Source organism: Triturus cristatus, chromosome 11, assembly GCF_964204655.1.
Source record: "Triturus cristatus chromosome 11, aTriCri1.1, whole genome shotgun sequence".
Lineage (NCBI taxonomy): Eukaryota > Metazoa > Chordata > Amphibia > Caudata > Salamandridae > Triturus > Triturus cristatus.
The window spans coordinates 520,004,256-520,025,514 of NC_140594.1; the positions used below are offsets into that span (position 1 = coordinate 520,004,256).

Below are 21,259 nucleotides of genomic sequence, written 5' to 3' on the forward strand. Positions count from 1 at the left end.
TACCATGCCTTCTCTTTGCTTGCCGGGAGGTGCCACAGAAATCTCTAGGGTTCAGTCCCTTGGAGCTTCTCTATGGACACCCCGTAAGAGGACCTCTAAGTCTGGTCAAAGAAGGCTGGGAGCAATCTCCCAGGAAACCTCCCCAGGATGTATATAGCTACATGCTGGCCTTTAGGAACCAGATTAGGCGTTTCAGACAACTCGCTGAGGCGAATCTGGAAGCTAGCCAGGAGGAGATGAAGCGGTGGTACGACCAGAATGCCACTCTGGTTGAGCTTCAGCCTGGACAGAAGGTGTGGGTCATGGCCCCAGTGGAGCCCTGTGCGCTCCAGGATAAGTGGACCGGCCCCTTTGAGGTTGTGGAACGCAAGAGTCGGGTTACCTACTTGGTGGACTTGCGGTCTCCCAGGAACCCCTTGAGGGTCCTGCATGTCAACCACCTGAAGCCCCACTTGGAGAGGTCTAAAGTGGGCATGCTCTTGGCAACAGATGCTGGGATGAAGGAGGAGACAAAGCCTCTTCCTGACCTCCTGTCAGCCCGAGAGCAAGATGGGTCAGTGGATGGTGTCAACCTCTCTTCCACCCTGACCCCTGAGCAACAGAATGACTGTCACCAGTTGCTGGGACAATTTTCTGATCTGTTCTCCCTGGTTCCTGGTGTCACTGATTGGTGCATCCATAAGGTGGACACTGGGGACAGTACACCTGTGAGGTACAAGGCCTACAGAGTGACTGACAGGGTAAGGGCTTGCATCAAAGAGGAGGTCTCAAAGATGCTTGCGCTAGGGGTGATTGAGTCCTCTAGCAGTCCTTGGGCCAGCCCAGTGGTCTTGGTCCCAAAGGCTGCCGCGCCGGGTGCCACACCCGAACTCCGGTTCTGTGTGGACTACCGAGGGCTCAATGCAGTCACCAGGACTGATTCACACCCCATCCCCAGAGCTGATGAGCTCATAGACCGGCTAGGGGCTGCACTGTACCTCAGCACGTTTGACTTAACGTCTGGGTACTGGCAGATCGCCTTGACCGATGGGGCCAAGGAGAGGTCAGCATTCTCCACACCAGATGGGCACTACCAGTTCCGGGTTATGCCCTTTGGGATGAAGAATGCACCTTCCACCTTTCAGAGGTTGGTCAACTAGGTGTTGGCTGGACTGGACTCGTTCAGTGCCGCCTACCTGGATGACATCGCAGTGTTCAGCGACAGTTGGGAAGAACATCTGTGCCACCTCTGGGAAGTGTTGATGGCGCTGCGGAGGACAGGCCTCACGATCAAGGCGAGTAAGTGCCAGATCAGGCAGGGTTCCGTGGTGTACTTGTGACACCAGGTAGGGAGCGGCCAGGTGGCGCCCCTACAACCCAAGATTGAAACCATCCTGGCTTGGGAGCCGCCCAAAACCCAGACAGAGGTGAGAGCCTTCTTAGGACTCACGGGTTACTACAGGAGGTTTGTCAAGGGGTATGGTAACATTGTTGCACCCTTGACAGCGCTGACTTCCAGGAAGCAGCCAAGGAAAGTGATTTGGACTGACACCTGTCAGGAAGCTTTTGAGGCCTTAAAAACTGCTATGTGCACAGCGCCCGTGCTCTTGGCACCCAACTTCTCCAAGGAGTTCATAGTGCAAACAGACGCTTCAGAGCATGGTGTGGGGGCTGTTCTATCACAGATGAATGAGGAGGGCCTAGATCAACCTGTAGCCTTCATCAGTAGGAGGTTACTTCCACGGGAACAGAGGTGGAGTGCTATTGAGCGTGAGGCTTTTGCTGTGGTCTGGGCACTGAAGAAGCTGAGACCCTGCCTGTTTAGGAATCACTTCCGGGTTCAGACAGACCACAGGCCCCTCAGATGGTTGATGCAAATGAGGGGTGAGAATCCAAAGCTGTTAAGGTGGTCCATTTCCCTACAGGGGATGGATTTCACGGTGGAACATCGTCCCGGTACAGAACACGTCGATGCTGATGGTCTGTCCAGATTTTTCCACCTTAGTGAGAACTCCCAGGAGGTAGGGTAGTTCTCCCCACATTTCAGCTGGAGGGGACACGTGTTAGACCTGGCACATTGGCGTGAGTCTCCCTTCCATTTTTCGCTGTGCCTCATGTATTTTTTTGCTGGTGTTATTTGCTCAGGGCACTGTGCCACTGCTGTCCAGTGTCACAGTGCAAGTGCTCCCTATTGTAAATTGAAGTATGATTTGTGATTCCATGATTGGTTGGTTTGGTTTACTTGTCAGACCCTAGTACAGTGCACCAGGAGTGCCCAGGGCTTGTAATCCAAATACTGCTGGTGGGCTTGCAGCACTGGTTGTGCCACCCACAGAAGCAGCCTGTAAACATGTGTCTAAGGTCTGCCATTGCAGAGCCTGCATGCAGTCTGGTACTGTCATGCTGACTAGGCAAGTGCACCCACTTGCCAGTCCCTAAACCTTCCCTTTTCTTCATATCAGACACCCCTATGGTAGGCCCAAGGGCAGGGTGCATTGTAAGGATAAGGTAGGACATGCCCTGGTGTGTGTGGCATGTTCTAATAGTGAATTACAGCCATTTTCGTTTTTCACTATTGCAAGGCTACCTGTTCTCCATAGGCCAGAATGGGCAGTTTGGTTATTACATTTTATAATCCTAACTGACTCAGGGAACATAGTAGAAATTCGAATTTAGTATGCCTGAACTCAGGATGATAAAATACATCTTTTAGTAAAGTTGGTTTTAACATTCTGTGTTTGAAAATGCCACTTTTAGAAAGTAGGCATTTTCTTGTCTAACCATTCAAACCTGCCTCTGCTAGGCTGTGGGTATTCCTTTGTCTGGAGTTTGAGTGACAGGGCTGTGGAATTCCAGGAGACAGGGTGAGGTGTCCCAGTGGTGAATAGAGAGATCTGCATCCAGATGGGTGGGAGGAGTTGCACCTGGGACCTGAATAGGGCTGTGCCTGCCTTCCATAATGCTGGCTCCACCTCCTGGGGAGCGGCTGATGTCTCTACCCTGCACAGTGAATGAAGAGAAGGAATCCTGTCAACAAAGTGCTCCAGTGCTGTTCTTGCCTTCCACAATGCTGGCTGCACCTCCTGTGGGGCGTCTAATGTTTCTGCCCTGCACTGTGAAAGGAAAGGAGAAGTCTGGTAAACAGAGTGCTCAGGAACTGGTTTGGACTGGGCAAAGGCCCCTCTGCCTTCAGAGGACAAAGGATTTCTGGGTATAAATATTGGGACCCTGATCCCAAGAATGTAGATCACTTTGGGAAAACAAGAAGCACCTCTGCTGAGGGAGGAACCAGAAGAAGCTGAGGAGGAAACTATCCCTGACCTGGGGGATTGGCCTGCAGTGGTTGCCTTACTGCCAAAGAGAGGAGAAAGGAACTTTGTGTGTACTTTTGCTCAACTTGTGAAGGATCTCCAAGGGCTTGGAAAAGAGCTTGCCTCCTGCTGAAGTCTCAGGAACAACAGACTTCACCCCCCAGCTCCCCAGAGTTCTTTGGAAGTGCCTGCTGCTGTTGTTGGGCCTTCTGAGGGACTGCATGTCACAAGGAGCTGGAAGCGCGACTCAAGAAGGAGAAGCGCGCCGCCGTCGGAGCTGTTGTCGTCGCATCTCATAAAGTGTGTCGACGCTGCAGCATCGCATCGAGCGGAAGCATCTCGCATCATCCAGGAAGTGTCTCCCAATGCCGAAGAAGTGTGTCGCCATCGCAGCCATTGTAGCTGACGCATTGCACCGCATCAAGAGAACAGTCTTGCATTGAGGAAGAAGCGTGTCGCCATCGCAGCCATCGTAGTTGTTGCATTGCACCGCATCAAGAAAAGCACAACACATCCACGGAGAAGCGTGCCGCTGTCATCGCATCGCGTAAAGGGGTGTCGCCGCTGCATCATCGCATCGAGCGGAAGAGTCTCGCAAACGTCGGTGAAGAGTGCCGCTGCCAAGGCCTCTGTCGTCACATTGCGTAAAGGGTGTCGCCGCTGCAGCTGACGCATCGAGTCGAGTCTTCTCGCAACATCGGAGAAGCGTAACGCATCTGGAAGATCTTCATGTCTTTATTTCTTTGCACCAAAATCTTCATCCCATCAACATCTTTGCAACACTTCTGTTGCCCTGCGTGTCGCATCTAAAAGGTTCATTGACTTAAAGTGTCGCATTTAAGAACTTAAGAGAACTAAGTGTTGTCACTTGGTTACTGTATGTATTCACAAATGCTTTACACACTGCCTCTGAGATAAGACCTGTCTGCTCGTGCCAATCTACCAAGGGGGTGAGCAGGGGTTATTTTAGGAGGGTACCCCCTTACCCTGACTAGAGGAGAGGGTCCCTAATTGTCACAAGTGCATACCTGTGCCAACTAGAGACCCCCAAGTCTAACAGACCCCAACACCACCCTCAGAGGAACACTCATCTACAGACCCCCCGGTCCCCGGGCTCAGTTCAGCGACTCCAACGCCGACCTCGCCAGCACCCACGCACTCGCCTCCACGGACTACATCCTCCTCGGGGACCTGAACTTCCTCCTCGAGAACAACAGCGACGCCAACTCCGCCACCCTGATCGACAACCTCGCCAACCTCGGCCTCAGACAACTCGTAACTGCACCCACCCATGCCACCGGCCACACGCTGGATCCTGTCTTCTCCACAGGCTCCCACGTCGCCTTCGACCACACCACCGAACTCCACTGGACCGACCACCGCTGCATCCATTTCACCTTCAAGAAACCAACCACGTACCACCGCACCAAACAGCTACCTCGCCGCGGCTGGAGCAAAGTCACCGAAGACCAGCTGATCACCTCCCTCACCAAGAACCCACCCACCAACCCCGACGCCGCAGCCCGCAACCTCAGACAGTGGATCGATGACTGCACCAATACCCTCACCCCGCTCAAGAAACCCTCCAACAGCCACGCCAACAAGAGAGCCACCTGGTTCACTGACGAGCTCCAGACCTCCAAACGCGCATGCCCGGAAACTGGAGAAGACATGGCTCCACGAACGCACACCGGACAACCACGCAGCCCTCAAGGACGCCACCCGCAGACACCACCACCTCATCAGATTAGCCAAGAGATCCTCCTTCAAAGACCGCCTGGATAACAACGCACACGACAGCAAAGAGCTCTTCAGCATCGTAAAGGAACTCTCCAACCCCAGCGCCAACGACATCCCGCCCTCACAAGAACTGTGCGACTCAGTAGCCATCTTCTTCCACCGCAAGATCGCCGACATCCACGACAGCTTCAACACCACGACCGCCCGACTACGCCAGATTCCACCCCCCCCTGTGAACACCACCAGCTCCAACCGCCTGACCTCCTGGTCCAACGTCAACGACGACGAGACACGCAAGGTCATAAACTCCATCCACTCGGGATCTCCATCTGACCCGTGCCCACACCTTCAACAAAGCAGACGCAGCCATCGCACCCCAACTATGAAAGGTCATAAACATCTCCTTCGTAACAGCGACATTCCCGGAAAGCTGGAAGCACGCCGAAATCAACGCCCTCCTCAAGAAGCCCAAAGCGGACCCCAAGGACCTCAAGAACTTCCGGCCCCTCTCCCTGCTCCCCTTCCCGGCAAAGGTCATCGAGAAAATCGTTAACATGCAACTGACCCGCCACCTGGAAGACAACATCTTGGTCCCGTCCCAGTCCGGATTCAGACGAAACCACAGCACCGAGACAGCCCTCATCGCCGCCACAGACGACATCAGGCGCCAACTAGACAACGGCAAAACATCAGCCCTCATCCTCCTGGACCTGTCAGCCGCCTTCGACACGGTCTGCCATCGCACTCTAAAGAGACGCCTCTTAGCAGCCGGAATCCAAGAGAAGGCTCTTAACTGGACCACGTCTTTCCTCTCAGGCAGAATCCAGAGCTTCCGCCTCCCACCATTCCGATCCGAAGCCACCGACATCCTCTGCGGCGTCCCCCAGGGCTCATCCCTCAGCCCGAAGCTGTTCAACGTGTACATGGCCCCCCTCGCACAAGTGGCCCGCCTTCACGACCTCATCATCATCTCCTACGCCGAGGACACCCAGCTCATCCTCTCCCTCACCAAGGACCCACACACCGCCAAAACCAACCTCCACGAGGGAATGAAGGCCGTCGCCGACTGGATGAGGAGCAGCCGTCTGAAACTGAACTCGGACAAGACGGAAGTCCTCATCCTCGGACCCACCTCCTCGGGCCTGGGACGACTCCTGGTGGCCGACCACACTGGGAACAGCACCAACACCCACTGACCATGCACGCAATCTAGGATTCATCCTCGACTCCTCCCTCTCCATGTCTAAGCAGGTCAACGCCATCTCCTCCTCCTGCTACAACACCCTCCGCATGCTCCGTAGGATCTACAAGTGGATCCCGACCGAAACAAGAAGAACGGTGACACAGGCCCTCGTCAGCAGCAGACTGGACTACGGCAACGCACTCTACACAGGAATCCCAGCCAAACACCTACGACGACCACAACGCATCCAAAACGCCTCCGCCCGACTGATCATCAACGTCCCCCGCTGCAGCCACATCACCCCCCACCTGAGAAACCTACACTGGCTCCCCGTCGACAAGAGGATCACCTTCAAGCTCCTCACCCATGCACACAAAGCACTCCACAACACCGGACCAGCCTACCTGAACAGCAGACTCAGCTTCTACACCCCCACCCGCCAGCTTCGCTCAGCCAGCCTCGCCCTCGCCGCTGTCCCCCGCAACCAACGAACGACCTCCGGCGGCAGATCCTTCTCCTACCTCGCTGCCAAGACCTGGAACACCCTCCCCACCCACCTACGGCAGACCCAAGATCTACTGGCCTTCAGAAGACTCCTCAAGACCTGGCTCTTCAAGCAGTAGCTGCACCCCCCATCCCCTCAGCGCCTTGGGACCCTCACGGGTAAGTAGCGCGCTTTACAAGTACTCTGATTGATTGATTGATTCGTATGCTGTTCCTGGTGGCTGCTGAGTGGCGTCGGAGGCTGCGCTGCCCCCCTGCCGGCTGTGGCGGCTGCCCCTGCCTGCTTGTGTTACGAAGAGGTGAGGTTGCTGGTCCTCTCGGGCCTTGCTCGGCCTGCTCCACCGCCGCCGGGGGTTGCTGTGTGTCGCCATGCTGCTAAACGCGACCCTAGGCCTCCTGCGCTGTAACCTGTAGGTTGCCTGCACCTCGTCTCTACATTTTAAGATCGGCGCCAATCTGTGCCCTGTTGCCACCTGCCCACGCGTCACAGTGCGCTCCCCGGAGTGACAGACTTTTGGGGCCTACTGTGTGGGGCAACCATCGTTGGCGCTAAGTGCGGTGTATTGCCTGACTGTAACTTACAGCCACGCGGTGTGGCTGCTGGTGGGCCTAAAGAAGTGCTCATATTCTCCTCTTTGTGTGTTGTGTGCCCCCCTGTGCCTGCATTGCTCCACGGACAGTTATTAATTGGCGGGCTACTGCAGCTTTGTGCGCCCTGTTTGCAGATACCTGGAGGCTTGGCTGCGCGGCCTGCAACCTGGGACTTCTGGTGCTGGCGCCATTACGCTGTTTGCCGCCTCCTCTGGCCCCACAGTCTCCCACTTAATTACTACAGGGTCAAATTGGGCAGGGTTGACAGCTCCCTGCTGGCATTGTCTGCCGCTGCTATTTTATCCCACACACGTCCGGTGGCTTTCCTGGTCAGACATGGGGCGCACAGACAAGCAGCAAAGCAAACTTAATTTTGAAGCCAAAAAACCCCCCAAGTCTCTCACCCCTACTACTTCCGACGCTGAGCCCGATCATGAGCAGGGCTCTGGGGCTAAGCTGGAACGCATGATGATGTCCATGCAACAGAGCCTCCACACTATTGATGCCAAAATTGACAACCTGAATCTGCGTATGGACACAATGGCGTCCAAATTGGACAAACTACGTGCACAACTGGCTAAGGCCGAACGGCGCATCTCTACAGTTGAGGATCGGGTTGAGGCAGTCAGTACCTCATATGCGAGCATGGAAAAGCTCTTGGAGGTCATTAGGGCTAAGAATGAGGACATTGAGGCCCGGTCTCGACGGAACAATCTGCGAATTACTGGAATTGCGGAATCGACAAACACTGGGCCCATGGAATTGTATGTGGAGACGCTACTTACCTCTCTGTTCGGGGCGGAAAACTTTTCGAAAGTTCTCATTGTTGAAAGAGCCCACCGCTCCTTGGCTGCCAGGCCTATTCCGGGGGCGCCGCCCCGACCTATTATAGCCCGATTGCTAAATTACAGCGATCGGGACACTGCGCTGCGTCTGGCCCGGGAGAAAGGCAGCCTGAATTATCAGGGAATGAAGGTGGAGCTATTTCCTGATTTCACAGCAGGCGTGCAGGGAATTCCATGCTGTGATGAAAAAACTGCAATCGCTCAGCATCCCATATGCAATGCTCTACCCTGCCCGCCTACGCATTCAGCATAATGGGAAAGCCCGCATCTTCCTGACACCTAAGGAGGCACTTCAATACCTTCGGCAGCTGGAGCGTCGCTCGCCGCAACATGAAAAAATGGGAGACTCCGATTCTGATGGTTAAGTGGCGGGGCTTGGTATCCTTTTGTATTGTTTGCTACACCCCTGACTTGTACGTTGTTGACATGGTTGTCCCCACATGTTAGATTTGATTGCCTCCAATGCCCTAAGGCGCAATTTCAGATGTGTCATTATGTCTGATTGGATATTTTGCTCTACATTGTCGTTGCTGATTGGAATGAAATGATTGTATTAATGCTTGCTGGTGGTAGGAGGGCCTTTATTGTCGTGGTAATGTATGTGGCCACTCGGCGACACTTACGACCGGCTTTGGATAACCCAATCCTCTAAGTCTCGACCCACCCTGTACTTCACGGGGTGCCAGGGGCCTCTGGCGCTTCTCTGAATGGGAAATCCCCGCAAAGTTGTTCTTTCTGTTTTGGCACTTTTCTGTGTCTTGGTTGCATTACCTCCTGATTGGAAATCCTACTTGTATGCTTTGTCCATTATGCAACATATTGTGGGGTGCTTTATTCTATGTTGCTTTCTGGGGTGTCACAGCAGGTTTACGCTGCTGGAGTGTGTGGGTTGGGCTGTTGGGGTTTGCAATATTCTGAATTGTACATTGGTAGTGCACTGCGGTTGTGGTGGGGTAATGTTGGGGGCTGTTTATGAGCATTGTGACAGAATTTTGCATCTCATTGACGGGACATAACTGACTCTGCTGACAAGACGATATCATGGCTTAGTTGGAATGTAAGGGTACTAAATAATCCGCGAAAAGTGCGCCAGGTCCTTTCCTATCTTGACCGTCACCGTATTCGAATTGCTCTCCTACAGGAGACGCATCTTACCAAGCAGGCGGAATCTACTGTTGCCACCAGATGGGCTGGGGTGCGGCTTGCTGCCTCCTACTCCTCTTATGCCCGGGGGGTAATGATTCTGGTTAAAAAAAGCACCCCCTTTATACCACTTGCTGTAGATGAGGATGATGGTGGGAGATACCTCATAGTGCAGGGTACACTGTATGGTAGGTCTCTAGTGATAGTCAATGTATATGGTCCCAACATTGACGATCCTGCCTTTTATGATGACCTGTGGGCGAAACTCTATAGACTGCCCCCTTGCACTGTTATCTGTGGGGGTGATTTCAATGTGGCTTTGGACCCCGATATGGACAGAGTGTCTACTGCGCACCGGCCTCCTAAGAAGGCGGCCACTGCTCTGCGGGACGGTATGTTGACGCTGGGGCTTGTGGATGTCTGGCGTCTGCGTCACCCCTGCACCAGGGAAGGTACCTGTCACTCATATGCCCGTCCTGCCTGGTCCCGTATAGATCTCTGGTTGCTGACCCGGGATGCAAATGACTGGATAGTACATGTTGAACATTTACCTAGGACACTCTCGGATCATTCCCCTATGCACATCCGTATGGCCTTACCGGCTCACACTCCCGCCCCATTCCAGTGGCGGCTTCAGCCTTCCGCCTTGTTGGACGCAGTATTCTGTGAGGGCGTTCGGGAGGCTATTACTGACTACTTCGAGCGTAATACCGGGTCAGTTGACGCGGTGCACTATACGTGGGGTCTGCATTGGTCTCCAGGCAGGAGTTCTTTGGTCACTCAGGGGCACAATGTCTGCACTGGAACGTGAGTTGAAGGGGTTGGAACGGAGGTATGAAAGCGCACCTGACCCTTCTGTGCTTACACTCATTAAAGAGAAAGTTGCAGAATATAACGCTGTGGCAGACCAAGAGGTACGTCACATGTCTCGAAGAAGCATGGCCAGATACTATGGGGAGGGTGGTAGGCCGGGCAGAGCACTAGCGGCCTGTATTTTGGAACCCCGGGGTGGCGTGTACATGGTTAGTACGATCACAGTTGATGGCGTCACCCATCATGACACCTCCAATATTCTGCAAGCATTTGCAGATTTTTATAAGGACATGTATGCTCATCGCCCGGCTGCAGGTGAAGCTGAACTACTGCAATATCTGGATGACATTGCGTTAGTGTGGCTCTCTCGGGGGCAGCAGGAATTTCTAATGCACCCTATCACCCTTGGTGAAATACGGGATGCTATTGATGCTCTCCCTAATGGTAAATCTGCTGGCGCTGATGGTCTGCCGGCGGAGTTTTATAAAACCTATGTTGACATTCTTGCCCCGTGCTTGCTCCAGGTTTATGAGGAGGCTTACGAGACGAAATGCCTACCTCCGTGAAGCACTGGTGGTCACGCTTCTCAAGCCGGGCAAGCCATCTGACAGATGTGACTCCTACCGACCACTGTCCTTAATCAACACAGATGTTAAAATTTTAGCTAAAGTCCTGGCGACCAGACTGCAGCTGCTTCTGCCGGTCATGGTCCTGCCGGATCAATCTCGTTTCGTGCCTGCTCGTTCCACCTCCCATAATCTTAGGACGCTCTTTGCGGTTATGCACGTCTTGGAACCTACGTTGCCTGTGGTGGCAGTGCTCCTTGACGCCGCTAAGGCCTTTGATTCCGTCTCCTGGTCCTACATGCTTGTGATTTTACATCGTATGGGGATGCCCTTTGTCTTCACTAATTGGATCAAACTGCTTACCCTACAGCTCGAGTGAGGGTTAATGGTCATATATCTCAACCGATCCCTATTCATCGCGGTACGCGACAGGGCTGCCCGTTCTCCCCATTACTGTTTACGCTCATACTTAAACCTCTGGCCTGTATCTTGAGGCAGCGTTATTCCCGGGCGGCGTTGCGGTTCCTTCAGCACCCTCTGGCAGTCTCCATATATGCAAACGACATGGTGCTGTATGTGCGTGAGCCTGCCCTCCATTTGCCTCCCCTCCTCCGGGAGTACGTTCGCTTCTCAGGGCTAGGTATAAACTGGTCTAAATCCATGATATTGCCCCTTACGGATTGTACGTCTCCTATTGACCTAGATTTCCCTCTGGCGTGGTGTACGGATACAGTGAAATATCTGGGTGTGTGGTTACACCGTGATCCCCAGGAGGTGGTGCGAGCCAACTATGGAGTGGCTATCACACGCCTTGAAGAGCGGGTCGCCCGCTGGATTAAGCTGCCCTTTTCTTTCGCTGACCGACTAGCATTAATAAAAATGGTAATCCTCCCCCGCTTTTTGTATCTATTTTTAAATATACCGATACATCTGTCACGTCACTTTTTAACTCCCTTCGATCACTTTTAATTACATTAGCGTGGGGGGGGCAAAAAACCTCGTCTCAAGTGGGAAAATCTTACGCTTCCTTACGAGCTGGGTGGATTTGCGGCACCTGATTTTCAGTTATACTATCTGTGTGCGCAAGCCCACTTTGCGTATTATTGGCAACATGCCCCTGCTTATATTCCTCATGTGGCGGCTGGGGCGGTGCACCCCATACCACTCAAGGCCATGATTGTTAATACTCACACAGTGTTCGAAAAGGGGGAATTTGAAACAGTTCAGACCACGGTTAAGGCATGGCGGGAGTTGGGTAGGCGAGCGCAGAAGATGCCACTTTATGCGCCCGGTATGCCTCTGCTTCATCATACATGTCTCTCGGTTACCACTGAGGTGGGTGCTCTGCGGCTCCTCAGAGACATGAACTTGTTGACCATGAAAGATGTGTACCCGGGGGCCGGTTCATTGCCCCAGCATCCTTAGCTGCTGACGGTCCTCTCACTTCTATGCAACTCTTCACCTACACCAGATTAAGGTCGGCCATGCGCGGGCTGTAGTCGCAATTTCCTGCTGAGCCTCCTATGCTGGAGGCACTGCAATTTTTATACACTACTCCCTCTAGGGTGAAACTGGTCACTAGGCTATATCGGATATCGCAGAGGGAGGCAGCTACTTCCGATGTGGTGGCATTGCATAAATGGAATGCAGTTTTGCCGCGTGCTTTGGCTGAGGATGGGTGGGTGGGTTATTGCCGCCTAACTGGGCACTTGACATCGAACGGGAATCTGCGAATGGTTCACTTTAAATATATACATCAGCTGTATTATACACCTGCCCAATTGCACAAATATGGTCTGCGTGACTCTGCTGCCTGTAAACGCTGCGGAGCCCCTGGCGCTGATTTTTATCATTTGGCATGGGTTTGTCCCAAGGTGTTCTCATATTGGGAAGATGTTGTAAAGATTATGCGCCTAATGGTTGGGCTTTCTTTGGACTGCACCCCTCAATTATGTCTCCTCGGTCTTGTTGCTGATGTCAAGGCCTCCTGTAGAAGATGTGTGGCTATTGCGTTGCTGGTGGCCAAACGGAGGGTCTCCATGTGTTGGGAGAGTAGGCTGTCCCCCACTACCAAACTGTGGCTGCAGGACTTGACCTACTGTCGAGATCAATTGGTCTGTTATGCTGAGGAGCTGCCTGCACCATCACGGCCACGGGACATTTGGTCACCCCTCACGACCTACTTACTGTCTATGCCCACTATCTAATCTCCTGTTCTTTCGGATAATGAGATGGACATGTTTACTATATGACTGTGCTGCACTGTACCCCCTTATCCATGCTCCTCTCCCTTGTGTTCCGACTGAAATGCCCATTCTATGATTGTATGCGTGCTCCTGACCTGCTCCCAATGGATTCTTTATCATTGTGTACTGTCTCGATACCCACCTTTGCACCGTGTAATGTACTTCATTGTGATGTTTGTTTGTTGAGAAACGATCAATAAAATAAAAAAAATAAAAAAATCTTTGATAATGGGAATTTTGAAAAAAGAGGTTTATGAAGATCCATTGCCCTGGAAAAGATCTTCAATGCCAACAATGTTGATACTGATCAAGCCTTTGAGGGGGCGCACATCGGAGCTGAAGCCTTAGACAGAAACACCATTAACATCGACCTGGAATGACGTTAATAATGATGGAGACAATGTCTGTTACAGGACCCATGTCTGGGCATATCATTGCGACTTAGGGTGGTATATCAAACATACAAAAGGTGATTGGAGGATTGCTTGAAATTTGTCTGACCATTGGAAATCACTCTGGGTAGAATTCCAACCATGCCACCTCAGTTTGGATCCAGCTATATTCAAATCACTGTGCAACTGGAGCCAAGCTACACCAACTGAAGATCTCCAATCAGGGCGAAACCAGTTTTGGGTGGCTTATGTTCCAGTTTGGAGAAGAACCTGGCTTAGTAGTTTGGGCTGGACTGTTCCTATTGAAGCATGGCCAGGATCGATTAGTATATGGCTGGGACTAGTCTGAGGTGGAATGTTGTGCCAAAAAACGATGGGTTGGAATGCTACCCTGAGCGTTTGCCAGTGGTTAGACTTATTACAAGCACCCTTCTATCACTTTTTGTGCATTTGATACTGCCCAAAGTGGCAAAGGGGATTCCCAGACGTGGATCTCTTGCTCACTGTGTCTTTGGAGTTGAGTTGCACCCGCCTAAAGAACCCAATTAGGGTGAAACCTGGTTTTGCCCTAGTTAATGACTCGTCGGCCAGGTACGGCTGTCAGTGACACAGTGAGCACAGGATCTACATCTGGGCATACCCATGTCACTTAAGGCAAGACATGAAACACAGGCGAACCACTGGCAATAGCTTGAGGTAGAATTCCAACCCATCGTTCTTTTGCTCACCATGCCCGTCAGTTTCAACCCAGCCATATGCAAATCAGTCTTGACCCTGCTCCTCATGGGAGCAGTCAGTCAGGGAGCTTATAAAGCACGCTACTCACCCGTGAGGGTCTCAAGGCGCTGGGGGGGGGGGGGGGGGGGGGGGGGGGGAGAGCTGCTCCGGGTCAGTCGAAGAGCCAGGTCTTGAGGTCCTTCCTGAAAGAGTGCAGGGTTGGGGAGTATCTGATGTTCAAGGAGAGCTCGTTCCAGTTCTTGGCTGCGATGTAGGAGAAGGCTCTCCTGCCAGTTCTGTTTCTGCGGATGCGGGGCACCCCGTCCATGGTGAGGTCAGCAGAGCAGAGGTTCCTTTCGGGTACGTGGAAGGACACTCGCTTTGAGGTATTTGGATCCGATGTTGTTGAGGGATTTGTAGGCGTGGGTGAGGAGTTTGAAAGTGACCCTCTTCTCGACGGGGAGCCAGTGGAGGCCTCGTAGGTGTTAAGCGATGTGTTCGTGACGCGGTGTCCCGAGGACTAGTTTGGCTGCGCTGTTCTGGATGGTTTGGAGTTTTTGTAGAAGAGTTCTGTTGATTCCGGCGTAGAGGGCATTGCCGTAGTCCAGTCTGCTGGTTATGAGCGTGTGAGTGACGGTCCTTCTGCAGTCAGGGGGGATCCATTTGAAGGTCTTACGGAGGATGCGCAGGCTGCTTGTAATAAGTCTAACTACTGGCAATGGCTCAGGGTAACATACCAACCCATCGATCTTTTGCTCAACATGTCACCTCAGTTTGGACCTAGGCCTATGCAATCCGTCTTGACCCTGCTCCTCATGGGAACAATTTAGCCTGAATGGCCAAGCCAGGTCCTCCTTGAACCCAAATCAAGGATCGTTTTGGCCTAGTTATGGGCTCAACAGCCAGGTATAGCTTGGTTCCAGTGACACAGTGAGCACGGGACCCATGTCTGGGCATACCCATGCTATTTATGGCAGTAGATGAAACACACAAAAGGTGATGGGAGGCTGCTTGCAATAAGCCTAACCACTGGAAATAGCTCAGGGTAGCATTCAAACATTGTTCTTTTGCTCACCATGTCGCCTCAGTTTGGACAAAGCCATATGCAAATTAGTCTTGACCCTGCTCCTCATGGGAACAGTCCAGCCTGAAATGCCAAGACAGGTTCTCCCTGAACTGGTACAGAAGAAACCCACGACTGGTTTTGCCTTAGTTATCGGCTCATCAACCAGGTACAGCTTGGGTCCAGTGACACAGTGAGCACAGGATGCTCGTCTGGGCATACCCATGCCATTTAGGACAGTACATCAAATACACAAAAGGTGATGGGAGGCTTCTTACAATAAGTCTAACCACTGTCAATAGCTCGCGTAGCATTGCAACTCAATGTTGTTTTGCCCACTTTGGTGCCTCAGTTTGGACCCAGCCATATGCAAATTATTCTTGACCATGCTCCTCATGGGAACAGTTCACCCAAACTGCCAAGCCAGTTTCTCCCTAAACTAGAACAAAAGAACCCAGGACCTGTTTCGCCTTAGTTATGAGCTCATCAGCTGGGTACAGCTTGGTTCTAGTGACACAGTGAGCACGGGAGCTACATCTAGGGATACCCATGCCACTTAGGGCAGTACATGAAACACACAAAAGAATATGGGAGGCTGCTTGCAATAAGTCTAACTATCGGCAATAGCTTGGGGTAGTATTCCAACCCATTGTTCTTTTGCTCACCATGTCACCTCAATTTGGACCCAACCCTATGCAAATCAGTCTTGACACGGAACCTCATGGGAACAGTCCAGCCTGAACTGCCAAGCCTGGTACTCCCTGAACCAGAATACAAACAATCCAGGACCGGTTCCACCATCACCTTGGTGAACACCTGAGGGGCACTGGCAAGGCCAAAAGGAAGCATACTAAACTGAAAATGCTTGTGGCCCACCGTGAACAGCATGTAACTCTTGTGGGAAGGCAGGACGGGGATGTGGAAGTGGGCGTCCTGCATGTCAAGCTCAACCATCCTGTCTCCACGGTCCATGGCAGACAGAACCTGAGCCAACGTGAGCATCTTGAATTTCTGCTTCTTCAAGAAGAGGTTTTGAGAGGATGAAGGTCTAAAATAGGGCGGAAGCATCCGTCCTTCCTCGGCACCAGAAAATAGTGATAACAGCAACCATGACTTGCTTCAGATGCTGGAACCCTCTCAATGGCTCCTTTGGCCAAAAAAGCCTGCACTTGTTTGATGTTACAGACTGCAAGCAGGACAGGTGATGTCAGTTACTGCCTCCAACTGGTTGACCAAGATGGTAAGAGGGACAGCTAAAGGGGGTTTGAGGTTGCACCTGTCAGATGGGAGGGTGTCAGTCTGGGTAGACCACTTACATGTCCCATGAGGCTTGTGGGAACTGAGTTGGTGGACAGGAGAGCACTAGGGTGAATGTGGACCTTGGTGGCTGGGTTGAAATGGACATGGCTGGTAGCCACAGAATGGGGGAAAGTCAGAATGGGGTTGGTGTGGGGCCATGGAGAGACCAATAAACCGGGCAGAGGTCTGGATGTTCTTAAAGTGCTCAAGTGCCGAATCAGCCTTATCACCAAAAAGGTGGATGCCATCGAAGGGCATGTCCCTAAGGGATAACTAGACATCCAACCAAAAAGCCAGTAGATCTCAGCCAGGCATGCCACTGATGATGCAATCACTTTCCCTAGTGTGTTGGTCGATCCAGTCTGCAGCCAATGGTGAACTTTGCTGCATCCCTGCCATTTGCATCAGCCTGGGTCAGTATGACTTGGGCCTCCTCCAAGACCATGGGCAACACCCGTGCAACAGAATTTCAAACTGTGTGGATGTATCGTACCAAGAGGAATGCATTTTTCACCAATCACAGTGCAAGGCTGGCAGAAGAGCACACCCTGTTGTCAAAGGTATGCAGCCTCTTGGATTCTCTATCTGGTGTTGTGGTAGGGAATGCACTAAGCTTGACTTTGGAGGAGCTTGGCCATGGATAAGCAGACTCTTGGTGGTGGGGTGGCGGGTGAGGAAAGCTAGGTTCCCAGGAGCAGAGCAATGGCAGTGAGAAGTTTTCCTGTACACAAGACTCCCTGTGCAGGGCTTGGGGCATGCCATTAGCAGGACTTCCATAAAGGCTTCATTAAGAGGGAGGAGTGGTTCTGTGGGATCGACTCCCTGCTGAAGCACCAATGTCAAGACGTTCATCTTGACTGCCACAGAGGTCAATGTAAAGTGCCGGGAGCTCAGTTATCCTCCCCACCACCATTGTAAAGGATGCCCCTTCCTCCGTAGCCACACTAAGAGGAGAGACTAGACAAGAGTCTGAGGAGGTGTCCAGCCCACTAACACTCTCCAGTTCCTCATACCAGTTTTCCTTAGGCTCTTCTAAGAAGTTCTGGTAGCCATAAGGATCATCAGATCCTCCTCAATTATACTCCTCACAGGGCCTGTAAAAAAAGGAGGCCTTGGATCTGACATTGAAGGTCGGGTTTTAATCATAACGGAGTTGGTTATGATGATGAGGTTATAGTAGCCATGGGGAATCGGCGTTGCCAGGAACTTCACTTAGAACTAGCGCCAGGGAATGTTGCAGCCTCAGGACAACAGCCTGTCTGGATCTAGCACTGGATCTAGGTGTCCTACTTGTGTTGAAGCCAGACCACTGGCAGAAATCCATTGGCAGCACTCGCTGAACTGGTGGGGGCCATAGACACTCCTGAGGGGTCGGCCTGCCCAAAATTGAGGTGTCTGGCATTATGAAATTCAAATAGCTGGGATGGGGCCGCTCCAGGAAATTTGGGGAGGTGCCTAGTGGACCCAGAGGCAGGCTCTTAGGCTGATGCATGGAAGTGGGGCCTCGTGTGATGATGTCGCTCCCGCACCTCGCCTGTTGACTTGGAGAGGCATGGTATAGCTGAATTGCACTTGGACTTCTTGGATTTCTTTGATCTTTTGTGGGACTTACCTGACAACTTTGAGCACAATGACAAGTCTATGAACAGCTTAGCGACTGTACCTTCCACATGACCAGGACCTGACGAATCATTGAGTTGACTGGCATCAGGAGCTTCAGGTATTGCTCCTGTAGAGCCTTGGAGTTCATGGAGAAGCCGTCCCCTCTGGCCTTGGAGTCGTTGCCCAGCTCCAGGCACCAGATACAAACCAGATCGGGGTCTGTCACAGACATCTGTCTGTGGCACAAACTACAAGGTTTAAACCCCACAGGTTTTTAGAGGCCATCCCTAAACACTGGGAGACTAAGTCTCAAAACAGGTTGACAAGATGTTGAAAAAAGTTCTCCAGAAAGTGAAGCAAGTTAGATCTCTCTGGATCTATGCTGAGGGCATTTAAAGAAAACAGCTTATGTCAGTGCACTGAGACGGCACCTAAATACCTAATGCCATACACAGATACTGCTCAAGATTTTCCAGATCCAGTCTGAAGCCTAAGGAATATTCTACGGTAAAGAATCTGTGGCTAGAAGTCTTTATCGGATAATCTGTTTTTGAGAAAATGCAGGTGTCTACTAAAACATTTGAAAAATCTATGTGCTTTTCATTTCTACAACCGGGATTACTGAATTCATTGTATTTGTAAAGTGCACATTAAATATTACTCTTTTTTGGGCACTTTTTGGTGAAATTATAAATCTCATGGTTTTTTCACAATTATGGAACTTCAGGCTGTGAAACCAGGACAACTCAAAATTTCAACAAATGCTCCATCCATGAAACCATTCTTTCAACCCTCTGAACCACATACAATGGGTACACATTCATTTCACTACACCAAATATACTGCTCACTAGACCTTCAGAAAAGGTAAGCTTCCTGTGCAGAATTCTTATATCAAGTCAATGACTTCTCTTATGAAGAAAACACAATAAAAAAATCATCATTGTTTCATTAAAGAGCTCTTCTTGCTTTTCCGAGAAACAGTTTAAGAGTATGACATAGTTTAATATTTGAACCAGAAGAGCCCATTCAAAATTGTGTTTAAAGCTGGGTGAATGGCTCTGAAAACGTCAGCATAGGTTCAGGGAACTAAGTCAACAAAATTAATTCATACAATACCAAAATCAGTGGTGACGTTGTTACTTGCTGACCATCAGGCAAATAATGTGTTTCACTGTAATTTGCGGCCAAAAGGTTTCTGGAAAGAAGGCAACAGACACAGAAATAAGAAATATCATCAAGGTAGTAGTTGGATGGCAACGGCATGTTTTTGCAGTCATTAAAAGTACCCATTTGCTTTGCCCCGTTAAAGTGTTTGCCATGTACCTCAGTCAGAGGGTAGAGAAGATAAATTCTCCATCATGGTGCCTCCATTACACTTAGCTCATAGGCTCTTTCTGATTTTCAACCTTGAAATCTCATTGTCGTTATCCACCTGTGGATATCCCTGCTGTCAAGTGATTGTACTGTTAACTGCTTCAGTAGCTGTTAATTTAGATTTCTGTGTGACAGTACCATCTAAACAAATGGAGCATACCACCATCCCAGCGCAAATGCTCTCCCTCTCCAGTTCCCCTTAGTGCAAATAAGTAACCAACTGGTATGTTATCTCAACAATGGCGGAAAGGTTTGCAGGAGGGTGCAAATTATTAGAAAAAACCCACAAACTTGGTCCTCATTTACAAAGGTAACTGATTCTTTCAAGTAAATGTACTTTTGAGTAAGTTAACTACTTTACAATATTCACATACTGCTCATTTGCAGTATCTCACATCATTCTAGTGACTTGCACTTTTTTAGTAATTTCAGCACTACATAAGGCCAACCACTGGTTTTCCAAAAACTTCCCGTAGAAAAGAATAGAGGTAGTGAAAATAAAACACCATAGGAAATTAAGTTACATTAAATTACATACTTAAAATAGTAAAAAAATGGGGGGTGTGGCCAAGCCACGAATGGAGTGAGACGTGTGCTCCCGGGTCTCCTCGCTCCAACGCGGCCTGCTAAAGCTCATAAGCAACGCTCTGAGCTAGCCGACGAGCCTGAAGGTGAGGGATCGACTCCTGAAATCTACAGGGAGTCCCCTGACGCCCTGAAGATCCGCCGGGGACACCTCATGCTAGTCCTGGAGCATCTGGATGAAGCAGCTGTGTCCTGTTACGCAGCCATCTTTGGCCTTTCCGGAAAGTCTGCGCATACATGGACGCTTTTCCCCCATCGTTGCCTCGCTGCTGTGGTGCCAGACCGACCTGGGGGCTGGCTCTCTCTCGGCTACCCCAGAGGCCTGACCTGTAAACCTCTCCTGGAGCTTTGGGGCTTGACCTATCTGCTATTGCATAGGGGCCTATTGTAGACAGCACTGCCTTGAGGCCTTCATTGATACGCATTGAGGAAACAACATATGACTGGCCTATCATAGTTAAGGCACACAACACCTAACGAGAGCCATCCCACGCATCATTGATCGTTCTCCCCTCGACCGCTTGGAATCTCTCCTACCTAAGCATTGTGCGTGGGAAACTCAACCTTCACCATGTCACGCTCTAAACTTGGCAAAGACCCTCCATCCACCCCAGTTAAAGACAACCCTGTTACCACCCTATGGCTGAAATCCAAACCTCTGCCACCACTTACCTCTGACCCTCCAGGTGTTTTGGCTGTTGAGGACTCAACATCGGCCCCGATCACACAGGCCGTTATGACCTCTTCCTTACAGGAACTCAAGAAAGAAATCAGATTGCTCAAAACTGACTTTAAAGCTTGCCTGCAGGAGATCCGCCAGGACGTCACGGGGATTGGGGGTAGAGTAGATGACCTTTAGCTCAATATGGATGCGTGCACAGAGGAGCATGAGAGCCTGTGGCGTAGAATGACTGAACTGGAGGACCAACATATCAGCCTCCAGCTGAAGCAGGAGGACTTGGAGAACAGAAGCCAGCATAACAACATTTGTATTAGGGGGTCCGACGCTGTGCGGAGGGACAAGACATTATGGCTTTCACTTCTGCAGACGATCAGGGCTGATGAAGACGCCTCTCCTCCAGCTCTTGATAGAGCACATCAAGTCATTGGCCCACGAGGTCGCCCAAACTTCGTCCTGGATATTCTCATACAGGTCCACTTCTTTGTGGAAAAAGGGAGCCATCCTGCAGAAGGTGCAGAGAGTTACGAACCTAGTCTACAATGGTTACCCGATCCAGGTCTTTCAAGACATTGCCCAGGTCAACCTACAAAGACACATAGACTTTCAGCCAGTTACAGACAAA

General features: G+C 51.2%; 1 protein-coding gene across 1 annotated transcript in view; it reads right to left on the reverse strand.

Annotated features, from left to right (window-relative positions):
* The window catches only part of LOC146784501 (zinc metalloproteinase-disintegrin-like VLAIP-B), a 3,966,015-nt gene that overhangs the window by 3,693,973 nt on the left and 250,783 nt on the right, over nucleotides 1-21,259 (reverse strand). The window contains exon 4 of the mRNA XM_085632966.1: nucleotides 19,113-19,191. Coding sequence (XP_085489092.1) covers nucleotides 19,113-19,191 — 79 coding nt within the window. The remainder of the gene's footprint in view (nucleotides 1-19,112; nucleotides 19,192-21,259) is intronic.